General features: G+C 42.6%; 1 protein-coding gene across 1 annotated transcript in view; it reads left to right on the forward strand.

Moving 5' to 3' along the window:
• Positions 1-25,226, forward strand: part of ATRNL1 (attractin like 1) — a 1,517,170-nt gene that overhangs the window by 1,021,125 nt on the left and 470,819 nt on the right. Inside the window, exon 26 of the mRNA XM_033941321.1 lies at positions 11,183-11,261. Coding sequence (XP_033797212.1) covers positions 11,183-11,261 — 79 coding nt within the window. The remainder of the gene's footprint in view (positions 1-11,182; positions 11,262-25,226) is intronic.

The following is a 25,226-nucleotide window of genomic DNA, read 5'->3' on the forward strand; positions in this document are numbered from 1 at the left end:
TTACCTTGCGGTTCAAGGCAGGTTACAAAAGAGATAAAAAACGGAGGGTTACAATGGAAGAACATTTGTCCTTTCTAGGGAGGGAAAGAGTAGGTTATGTAGTTTCTGTGTGGCAGGAAGGACAGTAGGTTTGAAGTTAGGGCTGTTTCAGGAATTGGTATATTGGTAGCTGGCCAGTTCAGCATGGCTTAAGCAGGTGAGAGACTTTTCTACCCATTGAATGCTGACCACTTTATTTTTTTCAATTATTGTGCAATGTTATTCTGTCATAGATAATTGGAAGTTTAGCAGAAAATATGTATAGTATAGCCGTATTCTTTCAAAAATGTTCTCTCTGTGCATAACTACTGTTTTCCCTGCATCCCTCTCCTTTCTTTGGGCCTTCATTCGTAAATCCACTCAGGGTGGCTTTGACAAATGCCTGTGGGTGTGTTCTCATCTCTTCCTGGTCCCTGCCAAGCAAAGCCTTAAACATTGCGAACGCAACTTCCATTACAATGAGTTATATTTGCTTCCTAAGTGACTAGAGAATACAGCCCATAAACCCATTAAAGGCATCATTAAATCTGTACAGTGCTAAGAGTGTAATCTAAGTCTTTTCTTCTAAGCCACTCAGTCATGATCAAGTGATTTGAAGTGTTTGACTCATATTAATCAAATGTAAGGTTTTTGTACTAAGTAGACACAAACCAGTGATTTAGACATTAGCCAACATGTCAGTTTACGTGTTTAAGTCTGAGGAGTGATTAAAGACCAGTGTCGCGGCACTTTCTAAATATTTAGTTCACCCAGTATGAAAGGAGCAGAAACGTGGAAAGCCAGTTTTTAAAAGAGATGGATTTACTTTTTAACCTTCAAAATGGAATGAGGCAACCAACTGTGATAGGCAGGAAGGAGAAGGTAGAGAACAAAAGATAGGGGCAATACCCACATCTTCCAATGGACTGGGAAATTAAGGGTCTTTTTTACCACTGTTGGTTTTGAATAGTGTCTAGGGACAGTGTTGCTGGGGGTGAAAAGAGGGATATGATGACACATTTGTTTTTTCTATCAGATCAGGTGCATTGGTGATAAAGCAGTACACTTCTCCCTCTGTATTCGCAGTGATAGGGATTAACAGAACCGCAAATACAGAAAAACCGTGAATAACTTTTTCATATCTTATTTGCTGTTTTCTGTTGAAAACCATTGTGAATATGGGGAAACCGCGAATAACATGGTGGGAGACCTGGCCTGTTCCTGAAGGAGAGGCAAAACACGGTGAAGAAAGTGCTGGGAATTGGCGATTTTTCTCTGTAAACCTTTGGAATCGGCGATTTCTCTATGCAAGCTGATGTAATTGGGGGGGAGGAGACAGCAAGCTAAAAACTGTGAATAATCGAAACCGTGAATCCTGAAACCGCAAATATGGAGGGAGAAGTGTAAATTAATTGTATTTCTGCAAACCTAGGTCGCCGTACCTCAAAAAGGACATGGCGGTACTTGAGGGAGTCCAGAGAAGAGCAACTAAGCTGATAAAGGGTATGGAAAATCTCTCATATACTGACAGACTGAAAAAGCTGGGGCTGTTCTCCCTGGAAAAGCAGAGACTTAGAGGAGACATGATAGAAACCTTCAAGATCCTGAGGGTATAGAAAGAGTAGACAGGGACAGATTTTTCAGATTATGGGGAACCACAAGTACAAGGGGGCACTCGGAAAAATTAAAAGGAGACAGGTTTAAAACAAATGCCAGAAAGTTCTTTTTCACCCAGAGAGTGGTGGACACATGGAACGCGCTTCCGGAGGCTGTGATAGGCCGGAGCACGTTACAAGGCTTCAAAGAAGGTTTGGATAGGTTCCTAGAGGATAAAGGAATTGAGGGGTACAGATAAGAGTAGCGGTAGGTTATAGGGATAGTCTGGGACCATTGCTCAGGCAATGGGCCTAATGGGCCGCCGCGGGAGCGGACCGCTGGGCGAGATGGACCTCTGGTCTGACTCAGCGGAGGCAACTTCTTATGTTCTTATGTTCTTGTGGTTTAACACGCGTAATAGCTTGCGCTAAACTGCCAGCTGCGCAGCTGGCGTTAGTTCTAGCCGCTAGCGTGGGTTTAGCGTGCACTAAAAAGCTGCTTGCCCTAAAACCGCTACCACGGCTTTGTAAAAGGAGCCCCCAGTTCAAATTCGGGAGGGTGGTTTGGAATCCAAGAAGTCTGAAGCTTTATTTGCTTACTGCTTTCATCTGTCCTCTTTTTGTCTTGCTGTCATGGTCAAGAAAGAAGTTTCTGGGGAATAGGAAAATATCTACTGTGTCCGGTTGTAACCCACCTCAATATACAGTACAACTGAAAAAAGGCATGAGCAAAACCTTTCCTTCCTACTATGAAATGCATGAACAACTCTGGCTGTCTCCAAGAAATTGACTAATTGCCTGGATAACACTTTCTCGATTACCTTAGATATGAAAGGAAAGATAAGAGACAGGGCAATATAACCTCCATGGGTTTCAACTTAATCTTCATTAAGCAAGGTGAAATCCTGGCCCCCTTCTAATCTGCCAGAGCACATAAAACTCTTTCTCATTTAGGGGTCCTTAATGTGAAAAAATGCTGGCCATGCTAAAGCATTCCATGTTAGTTCTAGCATGTATGCACATTAAGCGTACAGTAACGTTTTTTGTAATTGTTTTAAGGTGGCAGAGAGGGGTTTTCTGTGCTTATTGGTTAATACCTCTATATCTAATCTAATCTAATCCTTAGGATTGTATACCGCATCATCTCCATGTTCGTAGAGCTCGACACGGTTTACAGTAGGAGAAATAGGAAGGAACTACAACAGAGGGTTAGAAGTAGAAGTGTGAAGAAAATTTAGAGGACTTGGGATGCCAAGATATAAGAGTTTCCTTGATTCCTAAGTTGGAGGGAGACTTACATTTTTTGAGAAAAGCCAGGTTTTCAGATGTTTGCGGAAAACTTGGAGAGAGCTCAAGTTCCGAAGAGGGGAGGTAATGTTGTTCCAGAGCTCAGTGATTTTGAAGTGGAGGGAGGTCCCTAGCTTTCCTGTGTGGGAAATGCCTTTTAGCGAGGGGAAGGATAGTTTTAATTTGTGGGAGGATCTGGTGGTATTAGGGTTTGAGGAATTCCAAGAAAGAGGGATAAAGGGAGGGAGGATACCATATAGGATTTTGAAAGTTAAACAGGCGCATTTATAGTGGACCCTGGCAATTATCGGAAGCCAGTGGAGCTTGGCCAGGAGCGGGGAGACATGGTCAAATTTACTTTTAGCGAAGATGAGCTTGGCCGCGGCATTCTACTAACTGGTTAGCTCATAATTAATGCAGGAGCCCTTATTCCCTTCTAAATAGATGGCAGGAAGTGCTCCTGCAAAAACAGAGATATTTTTCCAAAATGCATGATAGCGGTTGATAAGTGAAAAAATTTTCTTTAAATGTCGATAAATGCCAGGCATGTTGGATAGCAGGATTAGGATTAAATCTAGACATGCCTGTATACTTTAAAGGTAAATCTATTCCTGTGGTTAAAAAATTTAAATAGTTGGGAATATGGGTTGATTCTCAGCTTACATTTAATGATTACATTTCAGAGCTAATGAGAAAGGGTTTTTGTGTTCTTCGATCCCTTCATTCTAGTAGATATTATTTTCATAATAAAAATTTCCATATACTAATATATGCTTTTCTTATTTATAATATTGATTATTGCAATATACCCCCTCTGCAATTAAACTGCACTAGCAGTTTTTAGCACAGAGGGCCATATTGAATGGCCCGCGCTGCTCCCAACGCTCTCATAGGAACCCTGTGAGTGTCAGGAGCAGCACGGGGGCCGTTCAGCATGGCTCCCCGTGCTAGAAACTGCTAGGGCAGTTTAACAGAAGAGGTCCATACTGTATACTGGATTATCTAAATGTAATATTAGACAACATCAAGCATTAGAAAATATAGGTATCAAACTTTTGGTCATGTTATGCCATTATTTCTTTCTTATCATATAGGATTCAATTTAAACTCTTGATGTTGACACATAAATCATTTCATTTGCATTCTTTAACTATCTCATATTCTCCATTAAGGACGTTATGGTCTCTGCAGGATAACAGGTTGGTATTACCGTCAGTCAAAAGGCCGAAGTGGGAATTTACCCATGCCAAGACTTTTTCCTATCTTGGAATCGAATTTAAAACACTTTTGAAAACGTATTTATTTAGTTTTGCATTTGGGCACGATCTTCCTCAGCATGATCATATTTATTGATCTTTTTCTGGCGACATTCAAAGATTAAACTGCAAACACAGCAAGATAAAATTGTATTTCTTGATTTTACCTTTTATTAAACCGCGATAGCGGTTATTAGCGCAGGAAGCCGCGCTGAACGCTCCATGCTGCTCTTGACGCTCGTAGACTTCCTCTCAGCGTCGGGAGCATTGCAGAGCATTCAGCGCAGCTCCCTGCGCTAAGAACCGCGATTGCGGTTTAGTAAAAGGTAAAATCAAGAAAAGGGGGGGGGGTAAGTTAGGCCTGTTCTATATTTAATGGAGTTATTTTTCTATTTATTTGATGTATTTTTATTGTAAACCGCTGTGAACAGTTCTATGCTATGTCGGTATGTAAAATTTTTTTTAGTTCAAACATTTTTATTGATTTTATCAATAAGTACAAAAGTACACAAATGATATTTGGCTTGTCAAATTTGAATAGACATAAACTAGTGCTTAGTACATGGCCTATATATTGAAAAAATAGAAATAGGCCTTTTTCATAGATATAGTATAAATCAGTGTTCTTCAACCACCGGTCCATGGACTGGTGCCGGTCCACAGAAATTTCCTGCCAGTCCACAGGGCCGGCATATGCATCAGGCCCAAAACTCTGTTCTTCAACTGACGGTCTGCGGTGCGATCGATGTGTTGTTAATAAGATTATATTATGTGTATATATGAAAAATGAATGGAAAAAATAGGACTATGGGGGCAGGGTCTGGGGTGGAGATTGGGTAGAGATGGGCGGGATCTGGCCCACGACTTAGCTCTGTGTTCTTCAACCGATGCCTGTCCACAAAATAATTATTTTATTTCTGCCGGTCCATAGGTATAAAAAGGTTGAAGAACACCGATATAAATGGCCTTAGCTCATAGGAAATCTGTGAAAGCGGCACTAAGGCCATTTTTTTACTACAGCTTAATAAAAGGATCCCATAAGTAGTTAAAAGCTTTTTCGAGGCTATAGGAGGATTAAATAGAGAATCTTCTTAATGAAACATAGAAACATAGAAAAAGCGGCAGAAAAGGGCTACAGCCCACCAAGTCTGCCCATTCCAAGTATCCCCCCCCCCTGAATTTACTTCCTTAAAGATCCCACAAGAGTATCCCATTTATTCTTAAAATCCGTCACGCTGCTGGCCTTTACCACCTGGAGTGGTAGTCTGTTCCAATGATCCACCACTCTTTCGGTGAAGAAGTACTTCCTGGAGTCGCCGTGAAACTTCCCTCCCCTGACTTTCAGCGGATGTCCTCTGGTGGTCGAGGGACCCATGGGCCAGAAGATATCATCTTCTGACTCGATGCGTCCCGTGATGTATTTATACGTTTCGATCATATCTCCCCGTTCTCTTCTTTCCTCGAGTGAGTACAGTCGCAACTTCTGTAGTCTTTCACCATACGGGAGATCCTTGAGCCCCACGACCATCCTGGTGGCCGTTCGCTGAACCGACTCGATCCTTAGCACGTCCTTTCGGTAGTGTGGTCTCCAAAACTGAAGTGATGTCTTTCAATGTGTTACCCATACATGATCTATGGTTTGTTCAAGTTAAATTACCTTTTTTGCAAACTAATTTAAAGCAATAGACAATAAAAACAAATTTTAGAAAAGAACACCAAACATGTAGAAACCAGCGCAATGACCTTTTGCTATGCGGTAAAATTATGGAACTCGCTTGGGGAGCAGATACGGAAATGTGGTCGTAGAGTTGCATTTAAGAAACTAATCAAAACACAATGGTTTGTAAAAGCCTTTTCTTAGGCATTGATTTTTGCTGATTGCTGAGGATCTGACTATTTCTGTTTATTGGTTCTTATATTGTCTTAAAACTTATGTATGTAAGATTTTGTAAACCCTTTAGGCTATAGATGGTATAGAAATTTTTTAAATAAATAAATTAAATCAATCAACCATTAGAAAGCAAACTAGTCATAACAAACACCTCATTCAAACATCTTTCTAATAAACAGCAGCATTTCATATTTTTAGCCAAAAAAGACTGAACACCAGTCAAAAAATTCCATGCAGAAGTGAGCGTTGAGACTCTTTTTTTACATTTTTAAAAGATGTTTCTGTACAAATTGCAAGGGCGCAGAAACATAAAATAAAAGACATGTTTTCTTATTGACTCCCAGGACGTCTGAGATTGATTAGGTAGAACAAGTCTGTGGTCACTAATAGAATGGAGGAGATGAACCGAGGTATAAGGGATTGCTAATTTTGAGAGGTAGTTGGGAGTAGTCCAGGACAGTGAGTATTTTAAATTGAATCCTAGGCTTTACTGGAAAGAACAGAGCAAAAGGAACTTATTTTCTAGCATGACGTAGTACATGTGCTGCAGTGTTGTGGAGAGTTTGAAGTCCGTCTAATTCTGAATTAGGAATGGCTGCAGAGACAACATTACAGTAATCAATTTGTGATCCTATAAATGAATGATACAACGTGGTCTAATTTTTCAGAGGACATGGAACCCAGACTTTATTACTGAACATATTTGTGCGAGAAGCTTAATTTTGAGTCTAAAATGACTCCTGGATATCTAAATTGTCTTACTGGCTGGACTGGAGTACTGAATAATATAGATGTAATTTATAGGACTGGAGCATGACCTGTAATCCAACATGCCGTTGTCTTTTTTTAAATTTAGAACTAACTGATGGTCTTCAAGCTATCTGGCTACGTCATTGAGGCAGTTTGCATGGTGGGCCAAATTAAGATTGGTTTTCTTTTGTGTGTGTGATAAACTGAATAATAAAGATATTCAGGTGCTGGTTTAAAGATGGCGAGATACTACAATCACAAATCATCTTTGTTAAATTGTGAACTGCTTATCTGCCCTTGTAAGGTGATGGGTTGTATAATAAGCTCCTAGAAAAATAAATACATCTACTGATAAACTATCGTGGCTATTATTTACTAAATTTGATGGGTTTTACTTTTAATAAGGATTCAGAATAGTAATCGCTATTTGCTGATTGGCTCACCATTATATTGTAGTGATGTCAGTTACTATGCCAGCTTATAGAATCTCCTGGAAGTTATTCTTTCTCCAAACTCTACATGGCAAAAAGATCCCAGTATAATACCAGGGATCTGAAAACCATGCCAGAGGGGAATATTCCTGCAAGTGAGAGATCATCAAGTACAGTTTTTCATATGAGCAGCCCAAGTTGAAACTTGGTCATCAGGAAGAGGAGTAAATTAATTCAAAGATTTACTGTGAATTGCTCAGCAAGTTGTAAGAGTTCCAATTTATGAAGATTCCTAGAAGATGTGAAGACCCAATTTGTACCAGATGTAGAAAGTGGAATTGAGACAGGTGGGGAAGTGTCAAATTCTGGTAGTATTTTAGAACACGATCTGGCAGCTTAGAACGTTTTCTAAAATACATGCAGGAATTCACATGAATGTAGCAGCTCCATATTGGTGGGAACAACCATTTTACATTTGTCAATGTTAAAACCATCTTCAAAAGCAACACAGCACATCTAAGTGTTGTCACTTACATGGGTAAGAGCATAAGAATAGCCTTACTGGGTCAGACCAAAGGTCCATCAAGCCCAGTAGCCCATTCTCACAGTGGCTAATCCAGGTCACTAGTTCCTGGCCAAAACCCAAGGAGTAGCAACATTCCATGCTACCGATCCAGGGCAAGCAGTGGCTTCCCTCATGTATTTCTCAGTAACAGACTATGGACTTTTCCTCCAGGAAATTGTCCAAATCTTTCTTAAAACCAGCTACTCTATCCGCTGTTACCACAACCTCTGGCAACGCATTCCAGAGCTTAACTGTTCTCTCAGTGGAAAAAAGATTCCTCCTATTTGTTCTAAAAGTATTTACCAGTAACTTCATTGAGTGTCCCCTAGTCTTAATAATTTTTGATGGAGTGAAAAATTGATCCACTTGTACCCGTTCTACTCCACTCAGGATTTTGTAGACTTCAATCCTATCTCCCCTCAGCCGTCTCTTTTCCAAGCTGAAGAGCCCTAACCGTTTTAGTCTTTCCTCATACGAGAGGAGTTCTAACTAATATGTATGAGGACAGACTTAAAGATCTTAATATGTCTACTTTGAAGGAAAAGAGGGCAATGGGAGGTATGATGGAGTGGTATAAATGCACATGAGGCGAGTCTCTTTCAGTTGAAAGGAAACTTTGGACCGAGGGGGTCTTAGGATGAAGGTAAAGGGGAAGAGACTCAGGAGTATCACAAAAAGGATGATGAATGCATGGAACGGCTTCCGGGTGGAGGTGGTGGAGATGATAAATGTATCTAAATTCAAGAAAGCTAAAGTTTGGTACAAGTACATTGGATCAATAAGGGAGAGGAAGGGATAGTAGATGGCATGAATAGGCAGACTAGATGGGCCATATGGCCTTTATCTGCCTTAATTTTTCTGTGTTTCTAGGTTGGCATTTCTGAACCTGGATGTGTAAGTGTTAACAAAGAAAAGTGTATATGAGCCATTTTGGAAATGTATTCATCTAAATGCTCCCAATTAAGTACAGACTACAGAGCCCAGGTGGCCCCTGTGAGACTGCCATTGGAATGCTTTTATGTTCGTCAAAATTTGCTTATTTCTGATCTAAATGACAAAGGTTACCTTTGAAAGTTAATCAAAAATGCATGGTTAGTCCAATTGGTATCGCCTTATTTCCTATGGCCCAAATTCTCTAAACGGTGCTGTAAGTAAGTCGGTGGTAGGTCCCCTTCTGCCGCCTAACTTAATTGTTTCAATTGGTGTTAATCAGTGCGATAGTTGACTGTGTCATTTAAAACCAATTAAAATTTAATTTAAAAACTATAGGTACCTCCCCAAAAAGATGCCTTAATTGCATCTACACAGGCGATTACTGCATGGTTTACTATGGAAATGAGCTTATGCACTGCTGGGCACCTTCTGTAGACGTGATTCTCATCGGTAGTGTAGGCCTGCAAACCCCTGGCCTACATGGCGCCTATATTAGCCGTAACCAACAGCAAAAAGTCCAACAGGATGAGGAACCCACAGGTATAAACCAACACAGAAAAAAGTGGGAACGGACAATGAGCACTCCACTGAAGATCACTCATGTAAAACCAACTTGTTTATTGCCATAAAGGAAACAAGCTGTGGACCCGACACAGCACTGTGTTTCGGCGTCTAAGAAACGCCTGCGCCAAGGGTCACTGTAGCGTGGTGATTCACAGACAAGTGACAAGTCCTTAGGTAAAACAAGGCTCGGTCTAGCTAACGTGCAAAGGTAGCCAAAAGCGCTAAAAAGCTATCGAAGCGCTACAGAGCTATCGAAGCGCTAAAAAGCTATCAAAGCGCTACAAAGCTATCGAAGCTTTGTAGCGCCTTTGGCTACCTTTGCACGTTAGCTAGACAGATCCTTGTTTTACCTAAGGACTTGTCATCTGTGAATCATCACGCTACAGGGACCCCTGGCGCAGGCGTTTCTTAGACGCCGAAACACAGTGCTGTGTCGGGTCCACAGCTCGTGTCCTTTATGGCAATAAACAAGTTGGTTTTACATGCGTGATCTTCAGTGGAGTGCTCATTGTCCGTTCCCACATTTTTCTGTGTATGTTTACCGTAAGCTGTGATTCTATTAACATCATCTACACCTGATTGACCCGCGCCCCGCGCCCATTTCTCGAGATGCCTGCCGATGTAGGCATCGTAAACAGAATCCAGGCCTTTATGTTTTGATTATATTTCTGTATACAGTGGTGCCTCGCATAACGGACGCCTCGCACAGCGAACGCTGCGCACAACGAACTTCAGGTCTTGCTTCCCACAACGAACTTCGTTTCACACAACGAAGTCGCCCGAGCTGCATCGCTTAACTGCCCTCTCTCCGCCTGGCTCCCTGTGCAGTGGCGCTACATATTTTAAACCCCCCTGCCGCCGCTGCTGCATATTTTTAAGCCTCTGCCGCCACCGCATATTTTTAAACCTCCCCCCGCCGCCACATATTTTTTTTAAAAAGCCACCACTGCTGCAATTTTAATCTCACCCGCTCACTCGTGGTGGTCTAGCAAATTTCCCAGCCAGAAGCGCAGAGATCAAGAGCAAGCCTTCTGTGCTACTGCCTGGGCCTGCGCTGATCTCTGAATGGCTGCAGTCAGCTCTCGCGGGACTCACAAGAACTAACTGCAGCCAGCTCTCGCGGGACTCACAAGAACTAACTGCAGCCATTCGGAGATCGGCATGGGCCCACACAGGCGTGCAGAGGAATTGCTCCTGATCTCTGCGCTTCTGGCCTGTACGCCACTGGCTGGGAAAGATGGGAGGAATTAAAAAAGGTACTGGGGAGTATGTGGGGGGTGATTATAATACACAGCAAGGATCAACAAAACCCCTGTCTCCCCTCCCCTTCACATATATCCCCTCTATATCATGCTAACAGCTCTAACAAGATAAATTTATCTTTTTTTATGTCATCTTAGCATATTTTATGCTACAGAACGAATTATTTTTTTTAACATGTATTGTTATGGGAAAACGCGTTTCACATAACGAACTTTTCGCATAACAAACTTGCTCCTGGAACGAATTAAGTTCGTTGTGTGAGGCACCACTGTATTAGTTTTGGTAAAATGATCTTAGTCATGGTAAACTGTATGACACTTGGAGCCTCCTTTCTCTGAGTTAAGAGCAATAACCTTAATGAAAAAAAATGTGACGTCTATCACTTCCTGTTTCTGGCAGGCTATTGTGACTCTGAAAAAGTGGAATGCTTGTATTTCTCAGCTAGCACTCGACAATATACAAAGAAAATGCATCTAATTCACAGGAAGCAAAGAGCCATCTGCATTCAGTGTCTTTTGTGGCGTTGTCAGCATTCTTTCCCCTCCGCTCGCTTGTGCCTCTGCAGCGTCAAAAATTGTTCCTTGGCCCTTATGTAATGCAACTTGACCTCTTTCCCTTGTATTTTGCAGTTGCTTTCTCTCGCTCTTGCTGGTGGCTGCGGTGGTCTGGAAAATCAAGCAAACCTGTTGGGCATCTCGCCGGAGAGAGGTACGGTGGCGGTGCTGTTTCAGTCTCTCTGAAAGGAAATGCTCAGGTTGCGGGTCCTTTCATGGTGCTTTAATGGAGGAATGCAGTCAGGTCTCTGGCAATTGAGAATCACTATAACATCGTTAAGGGCACTTCAGAAAATGCCCGCATAGGTTATAATACCAGCTCGTACTTTCGCCGTTAATTCACGTTTACAGATGTGCATCAAAATCGCTTAGGGGATGAAATGCACTAAGCACAAATTCTTTAAAGGCAGATTTGCATAGAACTGTCTTTCTTGAATACCAACTTAAGTTATCTTAGGCGTGAGCATTTTTGCTCGCCAAAGGCTGGTGTAAATGTTCACGCCTAGGCTTGCAAATGGAAGCATTCTGTAACCCTGTGCCTAAATCCTGGGAGCATCTAAGATCTGATTATGCTCCTCCTTTGGCATTTTGTGCAGGATTAATTAGGCACACAGGTTATAGAATAGGGGCACGGAGCAGATAGACACATTTCCAGTAATTACCGCCAATTAGTGCATGTTAAGGCCAATTTTAGATTGCCATCAGGGCTGGATTTTCCTATAGGCTAACTAGGGTTCAGCCTAGGGCCTCAAGATCAAGAGGAGCCTACATTCAAATTGTTAGCAAAATTAAAATTACACTATTCTAAAAACAGTGAACACTAAAACACAGAACCGAAAATAAGGAGAAATTCTACGCTTCGGGATCGGAACCGGCTCCAGCCGCAACGGGGCGCAGACTCGGCTTCTCCCTTTCTTTTTCTCGCCCTGGGAAGAGGATCGGGGAGGGAAAGACGTCAGTCCGGAAACTGCTGGGCAAAGCCCAGCCCCGCGGGGAGAGAGGCAAAAAGTGGATCCGTCAGGACAGGGCGGCCCAGACTGGCATCGGAGGGAGGGGGTGGGGGGGTTTAATGGAAGGCAGGCAGGCAGGTTGGCATGGGGGGGGTTTCAATGGAAGGGGGATGGGAGGCAGGCAGGCATCGGAGGGGGGGTGAGGTGAGGAAGGACGCACTGGGGGCATTATGGACATAGGAAGGGGCAATGTTTGATTAGTTATTGTTACAAGTACTATATATGATGCTGAGAATAAATGTCCAAATAAGTGTTCTTGACTTTTTTTTATTTGTTATCCGTGTCACATTTTTTATAAAGGTTAGTACCAATAACAACATATTTCATTTAACATATTGATATATATCTCAGTAATGATGTATTTTATTATCTCTCATGTAATTTACAAACTTAAAAATGGGAGGTGAAAGGGCCTCATAAGTGGAATAGCCTAGGGCCTCTTTTCATCTAAATCCGGCCCTGATTGTCATCATCAACTTAGCCAGTTATTTTACGTGTGAATCTGCGATCCATGCCCTTAATTAGACGCCTAACTTTAGGCAATCTATGCAGATTTGGGGGAGTTACTACTTAACTCCAAGGGAGGCATACACATGAATGGAGCATTGGCAAGTCATGGGAATGTCACCAAGCAGCACACGCAACTTGTAGAATGCCATGAGTTGTGCATGTTGCATGGAGTACGTAGGGTTTCCAACCTACACCGGTCATTGATCTGCTGTAAATGAGCATTCCTAAGATTTGGCATACCAAAGTGCCTTTACATTAGTATTTTGTCAGGACCTGCACAGAATTGGTGCTAAGTGTGCCCCAGTGTGGTGTCTAAATCCAGGCTCCATGTTATGGAATTGCCCCCCACCCCCCTAGACTTTATGGCTTCCACTGTGCCTGTGTTAGTCATTTTGCTAGCAGACAACAAAGAGTTCTCTGCCTGTTTAGTGCACCGTGCTTTAGAAGCAAGAAGAAATATGGACTTGTACTCCCATGAGTAGCCAAATGGGCCATGATGTCGCTAGGCTGTATTGATCCATTGTACATAGGTATGCAGTTGACAAAAGGTATGATGTTCCATCTCTTGTGGGATGGGCTAGGGTGGAGGGAGGAATGACTCAAAATAGATTGCAGGGAACTGTTTCACCAAAAGTGTAGCGATCAGGAAATGGTGAATTTGTGACGTTTTGCACCAATCTGTAGCATGGCAGGCAGCAGGTAACTGGAATTTCATAGCAACAGTGATAAAACGTTCTCCTGCTGAGTGTCAGCTGAGTGTGGTTGAGGCTGGTTGCTACAGTTTGAAATGCTCAAATACCCCTCAAAAATGCTATATATAAAACAAGGCTAAAAGAAACACAAAGCATTAGGCAATAGAGAACAGTGGTGCAAGAGGATTCTACAGCGAAATATAGCTACTTTCCCTCTTGCAACAATGTAACCTTCCTCTACAATGCCTTGTAACTTTTTCCCCTCTTGTAACACTACAATGTGATGTAACTACTTCCCCCTGTTGCTACATGGGCTTCTTATCCTGTAAATCAGTGTTTCTCAACCTTTTCAAGCCAAGTACCCCCTAAACCTAACAAATACCAACCGAGTACCCCTGGCCAAACTCCGCCCCAAACCTGCCCAAACTCCGCCTCTGACCCGCCCAAACTCCACCCCCATAATAATACTACTAATTGTAAAGCAATTTCTTCCATCTATTTTTCATATACACACCATTAATGCATAATGGTAACCACAAAATTAAAATAACCCAAAGCAGAACGTACACAGAGAAAATGTGAATTATCATTTGTATTTGAGGGGTTTCAAAGATGTAAAGGCAGATGACTTTAAAATATACAATGTCACCTCAGTAACAACTATAGAAAAATAGACAAATATAGTGCAAAATATAGACAGCAGATATAAATTCTCAAAACTGACACATTTTGATCACTAAATTGAAAATAAAATCATTTTTCCTACCTTTGTTGTCTGGTGATTTCATGAGTCTCCTTCCTTCCTTTCTTTCTTTCTTCCTTTCTTCACTCAGGCCCAACAATTGTTCCTTTCTATTCCCTCCCTCCCATGTCCCAAGTTAGTGCCCCCTTCTTCCCCCCGAAGCCGTGCCAAAGCCTGCCTGCCCCCCCAAGCACACCCGCTGCCACCTGTCACGCACCAGCTCCATTTAATTACTTCCCGCCCTTCCCCAAAGCCGCGCTGAAGTCTGCCTGCCTGTCCCCAAGCCGACCCGCCACCGATTCCTCCTCCTCCTTGTCCGCCGCCCACCTGCTACATTTAGTTACAAGTACAGGAAGGGAAGGGCCAGGCATGTGCAGACAATTGCATGCCGCTGGCCCACAAGCCTTCCCCCTAACTTTCTTGTCAGAATTGATGTCAGGGGGAAGGCTTGTGGGCCGGCGGCGGGCAATCGGCTGCATGCACCTAGCCCTTCCCATCCTCTACTTGCGGCACCAGCGTGGCTGTAATTAAAGGTAGAGGGCGGGGGGCAGACGGGCAGTCTGTGGTCGACCCGCGTACCCCCTGTGATACACGTACCCTGCTGTAAATCACCTAGAACCTATACTGGATAAGTGTGATTAAAAAATCCTGAATAGATTACATTTCTGTTTTACAGATTTCCACACTTCTGTTTCATCAACCCTGTTGGCGTACATCCCCTTTAAAATAAAATTTTCAGATGAACCCAACTAAGTAATACTGGCCCATCAGCAACGTTTTGAATTTAAGACTTCACATTTCTTTTAAAACAAAATATTCTGTGTAACCAGCAGTGGACCCCATGGGTAAATCAGCAGCTAAATGCCAATGATAGGAGGCTTGCGCCAGAAGACGTATGAGGAGAGACTGGAAGCCCTGAATATTATACCCTAGAGGAAAGGAGGGACAGGGGAGATATGATTCAGACGTTCAAATACTTGAAGGGTATTAACGTAGAACAAAATCTTTTCCAGAGAAAGGAAAATGGTAAAAAACCAGAGGACATAATTTGAGGTTGAGGGGTGGTAGATTCAGGGGCAATGTTAGGAAATTCTATTTTAAGGAGAGGGTAGTGGATGCCTGGAATGCGCTCCCGAGAGAGGTGGTGGAGAGTAAAACTGTGACTGAGTTCAAAGAAGCGTGGGATGAACACAGAAGATTTAGAAACAGAAAATAATATTAAATATTGAACTAAGGCCAGTTACTGGGCAGACTTGCACAGTCTGTGTTTGTATATGGCTGTTTGGGGGAGGAGGGGGCTTCAATGGCTGGGAGGGTTTAGATGGGATGGAGTAGGTTTTAACGGAGATTTCGTCAATTGGAATCCAAGCACAGTACCGGGTAGAATTTTGGATTCTTGCCCAGAAATAGCTAAGAAGAAAAAATTTAAAAAAATTTAAATTGAATCAGGTTGGGCAGACTGGATGGACCATTCGGGTCTTTATCTGCCGTCATCTACTATGTTACTATGTTATTCAGTGACACTAAGCCAAGCAGTGCTGCTGAATATCGGCTCTGATCAGCCCCTCAAAAAGAGATCTGGTCAGGGGTGGGCCAGCGGCAGTGCTGGGGGAGACACCAGGGCTTATGCGGGCCCCAGCTGAATATCGGGATGGGTGGGGGATGTGAATAAATGATCCTCATGCAGATATTACTGGTTGCATTGCTTCCAGTTTAATAACAGGACAATTAAACCTCATTCCTTCTCTTCCTACACCACTGGCCAGAGTGTCCAACAGCCGCTGTCTCGCTTTCCTTTAATGACACAGGCAGAAGAAAGGAAGCAGATTACTTACTCTCATCCAACTTAGCTTTGACGATCAAACTGTGTCCCACAGAAGCAGCAACCAGCTGATTCACAGACCTTACAGAGAACATCCTAACGGAGTTTAGCGGTATATAAGAAATAAATTACATTACATAACATAAGAACCGCCATCTCCGGATCAGACCATCGGTCCATCAAGTCCGGCGATCCGCACACGCGAAGGCCCAGCCAGGTGTACACCTGGTGTAATTTTAGTCACCCATATCCCTCTATGTCTCTCGAGATTATGTATAGAATGTTGCTATTCCTTGGGATTCTGGAATCTTGTTACTCTCTGGGATTCTGGAATCTTGCTATTCATAAGAAAGAGGAGCCCGAGACCCCGTGTCAATGGGCGAAGGATAACACGGGGCTGGCAGGCCTGCGTGTCGCCCATCGGCTGGGGCGGTCGGGGGGGGGGGCGGTGAATACGGGTGCGGCGTGATTGGCCAGTGTAGATCAGGTGCCTATCTTTAAATTAATTGGATAAGGCTTAGGGCGCGCGGGGGAGCGAAGCTACTTAAGGGGGAGGCAGTGGAGGTTTGGTGTTCTTTTCTAAAATTTGTTTTTATTGTCTATTGCTTTAAATTAGTTTTCACTACATTGCTGATACTCCCAACAGTGGCAGGAATAAATGATCACGTCTGATTAACCAAATGACCAATGACCAAATCAGTTAATATCACCTCATTTACATAAAATATATATATTTTTTTAAACACCTAACAAATAATAATTAAAAGAGGACCCTGAAGATACAGCACTTAGTAACATAGTAACATAGTAGATGACGGCAGATAAAGACCTGAATGGTCCATCTAGTCTGACCACACTCCTTGTATCCAGCAGCTCTGGAGCAAGTGAATCAAATCTGAGGCTGATAATTAATTTTTATAATAAACAGGATGATATGTTAATAGCACTAACCTAACAGTTGCTAACCTGCACATAATGCAGAGTAAAACAGCATACCATGGGACACATTCAATTGTCCTGTGATAACTGCTGAATTAGCATATGTAACCTATATAGAAATTGGGCTTGATAGAGGGTAGTTTGTGTGTTAGTGAATCTGGCATTTTGATCTGTGATTTTACTGTCACTATTTCATGATGTCATGTTGTGGATGATGGCTGTGGTCAACCAAGCAATTATAATCCATCCGTATCTATAGAAAATATAAAAATTCCCTCCCCCATCCATCATTATCATCAGGAATAATACCAAAACAAAAGATATACCCCCCTCCCGCTCCCAACCCCTTAGATGTGTGGGTGAAAAACAAGGGAAAATAAAGATAAAGGACAACTATAGCAAATCTACAAAAGACGTCAATGGATCCCAAACTAATTTGAATATCTTATGCCTCAGCCTGTCAGCATTCATTTTCTCATATTTATAAGTTAAACTTAAGCTCATCCACCAAAAAGGAAAACTAAGGTGATCCCAGGTCTTGAGTAGTTGCTAGGAGCAGGAAGGGATTATTGCCTTCAAAAAACCTAACCGAGTGCAACATGTTGGCTCGAGATCCCTGTATTCTGACCACTAAGCTAAGTACTATTTAACAAACACCATTTAAGTTAAGTTTATAAAACAGAATAAAATAAACAGTAAACTAAATTAGTCCAATGAGGAAAGGACACTGTGAAAGTTTTTTTGAGTCTCTGGTGGTGTCGCCGAGGACTGTGAGAGATTGGCACTGAGAAAGTCTAATGGTTGCTGTTTGAATATAGTAAGAGCCACCTAATAGCTATTAATGTTGTGAGACAGAGCAGGCTGTTAGTGAATACTGTCCGTGTATATCAATTTTTCCTGAGCATGGCAACTGGGGCTGTAAAAAGGAAGTGGAGTTTCTGAGGAGGGAAGTATCATCAGTGGTTGTAACTGAGGCTGTGAAGAAGGGGGAGGGTTTTTCTGAGGAGGGAAATATCACTCGGTGTAACACAGGAAGGAATTTTCTGAGGAGGGAAATATCACTCGGTGTAACACAGGGAGGAATTTTCTGAGGAGGGAAATATCACTCGGTGTAACACAGGGAGGAATTTTCTGAGGAGGGAAATATCATTCGATGTAACAGAGGGAGAAGTTTTCTGAGGAAGGAAATATCAGTGGTTGTAACTGAGGCTGAGAAGGGGGAGGGTTTTTCTGAGGAGGGAAATATTCGGTGTAACTGAAGCTGTGAAGAAGGGGGAGGAGTTTTCTGAGAAAGGAGATATATCACTCGGTGTAACAGAGACTATGAAGAAGTGGGAGGGGGGTTTACAGAGGAAAGAAGTATCAGTGGGCATTTCCTTGGTTTGGGGAGGGAGTTGTATTGTATGATATCTGTCAGGAGTGAGCAGATGATAGAAGTGAGTTCTATGATCTCTGTCAGTGTGAATAAATCACAGGTGACAGAGGTGTGAGAAGTTTGATGAGAGCTAGTGAGAGGCTGTCAGAGTAGACAGAGATTAGTGATAAGGGAGAGTTGCGAGAAATGTAGGAAAGTTGAATTCACTGAGGTTTTGTAGTACTTCCTGAGGGAAAGGGAGGGGAATCTATTCTTTTTATACCCTTTCTTCTTGGGAGGAAGCATCAGGGTGAAAGAGAGATGGAGCACGATAGAGCTATCCCTAGTGGGGACATCTGGGAGGAGAGCCCCTCTTAAATTCAGGGACCACTCTGAAGGGGGTGTTACACATGCTCTAATCTGGGTGTAAATTTTTTTTTTTAAATCTTTTGAGGAGGGGACAGAGATTGGACATTTCTGCGCTAAATAGAAAATAAACATCCACATTAACACATGCTAACTGGTGCAAGCTTATAAAAATTTTCTTTCTGCTCATATGGGCCCTGATTCTGGAAGTGGCGAAGTTTGCTTGTATGTGTTTCAAAACCTTAACTGGTTTGGCTCCAAATGACCTTTCCTGCCATTTTGATCTTGCTCGTACCATTAGACGCACTCATAGATCTCACTTGTTTACCTTTTCTATGTTGAAAGGTTGTATCTACAAGAGGTTCCTGGATAGGACTCTTTCATTCCAAGCTGGTAAACTGAATGATTGGTTAAGTGAAACTATTTTGAAAGCTTTTTCCTACCAATTCCTCAGAAGAATAGTAAAGACCCATCTCTTTGATAAATTTGTAACTTCATAATATGTTGCTGTATTTCTATTGCTGTTTCTAACTTCGCTGTCTGTCAGTTGTCTCTTTTACTGTGAAACGCTTAGAATCGCTTATGATATAGCAGTGTATAAAAATAAAGGTGTTATTAGATAGTGGCGATATCGCCAACCTAACTTAATTGGTTTAATTGCCTTTAAGCAATGCGGTACTTGACCATGTCATTTAAAGGCAATTAAAATTGCATAAAATAGAAGATAGGCCGTGGAATCTCACCAGCACCCAAGGTCGACGAGGTGCAGTTAATGCCAGAAATGACCTCCGTAGACATGATTCATGTCCAACATAAGCACCGGATATGTAAGTCTTCGAAACCTTGGTCTACATTTCCGTCACCTATGTTTGAGATGGCCTCGATTCTGCAACCGGCGCTTGTGCTTTATTGACATGCATGCAACGGCTGCCAGTTTGGGAGGCACTGGCCAATACTGGCACCAGTTGCAGAATCCTGGCCCATGTTGTCTGGCAGTGTAGGCTTTATTGTTGTTTTGTTGGGGGGGGGGGGAATTTTTGAATTTGCAATGTATTTTGAAAAGCATAAGATAGTAAATAATTGTTATTATAGAGAGGAGATTTTTTTTTCTAAATCAGGTTCTCCCCAAAGAGCTCGGAACAGGTTATAGGTCAGTGGTCTCAAACACGCGGCCCGGGGGCCACATGCGGCCCGCCAGGTCCTATTTTGAGGCCCTCGGTATGTTTATCATAATCACAAAAGTAAAATAAAATAGTTTCTTGATCATATGTCTCTTTAGCTATAAATGACAATATTATTATTAAGACATAGCCAAAAGGAAAGATTTATCTCATGCAAAATTGTCATTTCTTTCATAAGACATTAACTCTTTTTTTCTGAGGCCCTCCAAGTACCTACAAGTCCAAAATGTGGCCCTGCAAAGGGTTGGAGTTTCAGACCACTGGCTAAACTGTAACCATGACATCCTGTTTGTCTTTGGGAAGCAGAGCTGAGATTGTGATGTCATAATGCCTCATTCCACCAATAAGAGCCAGCCTCATCAGTGATGTCACAATGGCTTGATTGTCCTGTTCTCCCCTCTGCCCTCCAACCCAGCCAGCAGATTAACTGTTCCCCTTAACTCAGTGGTCTCAAACTCACGGCCCACCAGGTCCTATTTTGAGGCCCCCGGTATGTTTATCAAAATCACAAAAGTAAACTAAAACAGTTTCTTGATCATGTGTCTCTTTAGCTATAAATGACAATATTATTATTAAGACATAGCCAAAAGGAAAGATTTATCTCATGCAAAATTGTCATTTCTTTAATAAGACATTAACTATTTATTTCTGAGGCCCTCCAAGTACCTACAAATCCAAAATGTGGCCCTGCAAAGGGTTTGAGTTTGAGACCACTGTTACAGGTTATAGCAAGCTTCAAACCTTCCAGTCTAAAAGAGGTATTCCCTTCATTATTCTGGAAAAATCCTAACAGAGCTGGTGGCTTCATCTGACCCAGCAATGAGCTAATTTTTGAGCTCTGCAGAAGCCGTGGGACTTTAGAGCGAAGTACTCATATTGGTTCAAGTTTCTTTGTATTGGGAGCCAGGAACCACCCACTGCTGTCGTACTAGGCTGTAATCCTGGCACTAAAGACTAAGGACCTGATTCATCCCATTTCAGCCTCAGTGAATCAGCTCCAAAATGCTTTTGGATGACTGACAACTGAAGTTAATATATTTGTCCTTTAAACTGCCTTTCCTGTTTCTTATGTGTAAATGGAAATGTATAATACTGTTAAAAATAAAAACCAATAAATCTTATAATAAAGCTAAACTCACAGTTCCTACTTCCAAATTTATCTACTGATTCTAAGGGCTAGATTTACTAAGCCCACCGATTAACTTCCGACCACTTAGCAACCCCTTTACGACCCGATTCACTAACCTCTGTCCCGATCATCCTCCGATCCGTGCATGCAAATGATGGAGAACGGCATTCAAATGCAGGCAGGCAGCGATTCACTAAAAAAAACAAAAAAAAAGAGGGATACCGACTGGGCTGACTGATCAAAAAAAAGCGACTGCTGAGGACCAATCGCTCAGGTCCTTCCTGCTCTCTGCCCTGCTTCTCTGCCACGATCTCCTCTGCCTCGATCTGTTCTCAGCCCCGATCTTCTGCTCTCGCCCCGAATCTCTCCAGCTCTCGTCCCGAATCTGTCCTGCCGCCCCGACTCTCTTGCCCTTCCCCGCAGTGCAAGCCCGTAGTTTTAACCCACGGTTTTAAAGCGCGTTAAAACCACGGGCTTGCAAAGAAAAAAAAAAGTAGGTTTCCTGCTCTGTCGGGCACGGAGGGCCAGCGCATGTGCAGACCATTTACAGATGGTCTGCGCGTGCATCGGGATCGCTGGAGAGCGATCTGGGCAGGCAGGTGGGGGCGTGATTCCGATCACCCTCATTTGCATGAGGGCGATTCGTGAATCAGGACATGGATCGGATCGGTGCCCTTAGTGAATCTAGCCCTAAGTGATTCTAATCTTCAGAAACCTCAGCGATACCACCTTAATTGGCTCAAAATTTCATTGCCGATAAGGATTTAAGTATCACCACTGGTCTCACTTCATTAACAACAACCTTGAAAAACTCATTATTTCATTATCAAAACTTTAATGAAATCGGCTTATAAAAATAGAAGAAACTTTGCTCTTACTTATCTTTTCCAACTTAATTTAGCATTTATCTTCACACTTCTGATAACAGGAAGCCTCGATAGCAAAAACTTCAATGAGTGGTATACCAATCGGGGATCAAGCCACCGACATGACTCATGCTTTGCGAAAGCTGCTGTTTCAAGGTGAAATCCCCTCTTACTGCCGATCACATCTTCAGTCCGTTTATTTTTAGATCAAATTAAAAATAAACGGTCTGATTGAAGTCTCTGAAGATTAGAATCAGTAGATAAATTTGGAAGTAGGAATTGTGAGTTTAGCTTTATTATAATATTCTACTTCTGAGTATTTTAGAGAAGATCCAGTTTGAGTGGACAATAAATCTTATGTCATTGTTTACCTATGGCAGAGTCAATGAATATATCATTTTTCTTGTTGCCCAGAGTCTAGCTGATAGTTAAATTCAAATGTTTTTTATTGTTTCAACAGTAAACAAGCAAATACAAGCAGCATAGTCTTCCAGTAAATAACAGTGCAACTACCCCCCCTTCCCAACCCTCCCCACCCCAAAAGTCCAGTGCCAAAACACATATTGAGAGTCCGAGTCCAATTTAAAGATTCAATAGTCTGCTAAGGACATGCGGGGTGAGATCCTGCCAGAAACATTCCCAGGTCTGACAGAATCTACGACCCGGTCCACGATCCAAATCTCCCATCAATCTCCGCTCCAGCATTGCTTGGATTATTAGCTGATAGAATTAAATGACTTTGAGTTAGATTCACTTAGAGCATGGATCAGATCCGATCTGTGAGGGATCCGATCTGTGTCCGGGGGGCTGATTTACGAATCACCCTCATGCAAATGAGGACGATCAGAATCACACCCCCAACCAAGCGCCCGGATTGATCTGTAGCGATTCCGATGCATGCATGCGTCGAAGAGCAGCAACTTTAAAAAAAACTTATTAGTCCAGCGAGCCCGTGGTTTTAACCCACTTTAAATCCGTGGATTAAACCCACGGGCTCGCACTGCGAGGGAAGGCCAGGGCAGCGCTTGGGGCAGAGAGCAGGAGAGTCGAGGGCAGAGAGTCAGGGCAGGGAGCAGGAGAGGAGATTTGGGGCAGAGCAGGGTGGCAGGAGAAAATCACGGCAGAGAGCAGGAGAGTCGGGGGCAGAGAGCGCGCAGGAGATTCGGGGCAGAGCAGGGCGGCAGGAGAAAATCGGGGCAGAGAGTAGGAGAGTCGGGGGCAGACAGCTGGAAAGTTAGGGTAGACAGCAGGCAGAGAGCAGGAGATGGCAGTCGGAAAGCAGTGAACGACTGGCCCCCAGCAGTCGCTTGTATGTAATCAGCCAGCCCAGTCGGTTTTGCAGAGTTTTTGTTAGCGAATCAGTGCCTGCCTACATTTCAGTGCCGTTCCCCCTCATCTGCATGCGCGGATCGGAGGATGATCGGGACAGAGGTTAGTAAATCGGGTCGGAGGGAAATCGGGTCGCAAAGGGGTCGTAAACCGATCGGTGCACGATCGGTTTGCTTAGTGAATCTGGCCCTTTAAGACATGAGATAACTAGAGTGAGGCAAATTTAATTTTTCTTTGCTTTAGATAATTAATAATTTACATATAACCTTTTGGCTTTTTCTTTAATGTTGACATACCGACACACGTTACACAGCAGCAGACTGTGTGCAGGAGAATGCTTTGAAATATAAAATCTAATTCAAATTTATGCAGTGTTATTTTCAGAGACTTGTACAGTTGAAAGATACTGTGGGGAATAGGGATGAATAGCTGAGCAGACCATTATTTTACTCCGTGCACTTCAATTAATACTTGTGGCATTTATAGAAAATGATGATATTTTAGTTCAGGTTTGCAAGATTGTATGCGGCCTGACAGCAGGCTGAGTTATTAGGGCCTGCAGATTACCCTGGACTGTTTCACCAATCAATTTAAGAACATATAACAAAACTGAAACAGGCACAGGCACATTGACTTCTGTCTTGCTGATGTTTTATGCATTCTCAGAAACCTTTTGCCGATCAAGCTTCATGTAATAACTCTGTAGCTGTTATTTAAAAAAAAGAAAGAAAGCATTCAGGTGAATTAAAAGTGGCAGTGCAGCCACTGGACCTTAGGCAATAAAGCTTTCTCCCCACCGCTCTCACAGAATGGGAATAAACTATTGTCAAATCAGATCCATGATGCAATTGCATGGAAATGTTTCTATTGGAGATCTCACTGGTCGTAACTTGGTGCTTCAGGGAGATGGTCTGGGTATAATTTCTGGATTATGCCTTTGCACCGTGGGCCAGTAGACCTAGGAGAAGTTCTGAAGAAGTTCCCGCAGCCCCTTTGCAGTTAAAATCCAATTAACTGATCTTTAGTATTGCACAAGTTATTTCAGACTCTGCTTTTACTGAACCAAATACATCAACAAAATTTACCCTCTCAGCGTGGTTAATGGGCCAACACCCGTAGAAATTGAATGGGCGTCCGGAGCATTTGCCACACGGCATTCGGCTGCGCAGCTTTGTAAAAGGGGGCATAGTGGTTCCAGCTAGACCATTATTATTATAATACAAGACTTATAGCCCACAAATACCACAAATAATTCATTGCATGTTACAAACATTAAAACTAATTGAACCAATAATTCAAGAACGCGCAAAATTAAAACAAAGTAGTATCATAAAATCACAGTTCATCTAATAAATTTCTGAAACAAAAAGGTTAAGCAACCATCTAGACCCTTACAAATTTCTAATGGTAACAGTTCCAAAAGAAGCCATTTGATAAGATAACTAGTATTTCACGGATTTGACATTTTTCATAGTGGGACATCCCAGCAATACTTGTTCTCTCAATTGATCTGACTTATGACCTAATAATAAACAAACTGATTTCATCATATACAGAAGTGTGTCACCGTATGAAATTTAAAAAATGGTCACCCCTTTACAAAGCCGCGTTAAGGCTTTTTTATCACTGGCCGCAGCAGTATTAGCTCCGACGCTCATAGGAGTTCTGTTGAGTGTCCGAGCTAATACCGCTGCAGCCGGCATTAAAAAAGCCAAAAAGCTTCATTAAAGTGGAGGGAGGGGGTTAAATTGAACTTTGGCAATTATTAGAAGTTAGTGTGATTTCAACATAAAAGAGGTTACCAAATCATATCTAGCTAATGCATAAATCAACCAAATCGCTGTATTTTGAGCCAACCTTCAATTGTTTCATAGAAGCAGAGTACACAAGGCAGTGGCTGCTGCCAGAAGGATTTTGGGCTGTATAAAGAGAGGCGTAGTCAGTAGAAGGAAGAAGGTGTTGATGCCCCTGTACAGGTCATTGGTGAAGCCCCACTTGGAGTATTGTGTTCAGTTTTGGAGACTGTATCTGCCGAAAGACGTAAGAAGACTTGAGGCGGTCCAGAGGAGGGCGACGAAAATGATAGGAGGCTTGCGCCAGAAGACGTATGAGGAGAGACTGGAAGCCCTGAATATGTATACCCTAGAGGAAAGGAGAGACAGGGGAGATATGATTCAGA

The sequence above is a fragment of the Geotrypetes seraphini genome, chromosome 4 (assembly GCF_902459505.1).
Source record: "Geotrypetes seraphini chromosome 4, aGeoSer1.1, whole genome shotgun sequence".
Lineage (NCBI taxonomy): Eukaryota > Metazoa > Chordata > Amphibia > Gymnophiona > Dermophiidae > Geotrypetes > Geotrypetes seraphini.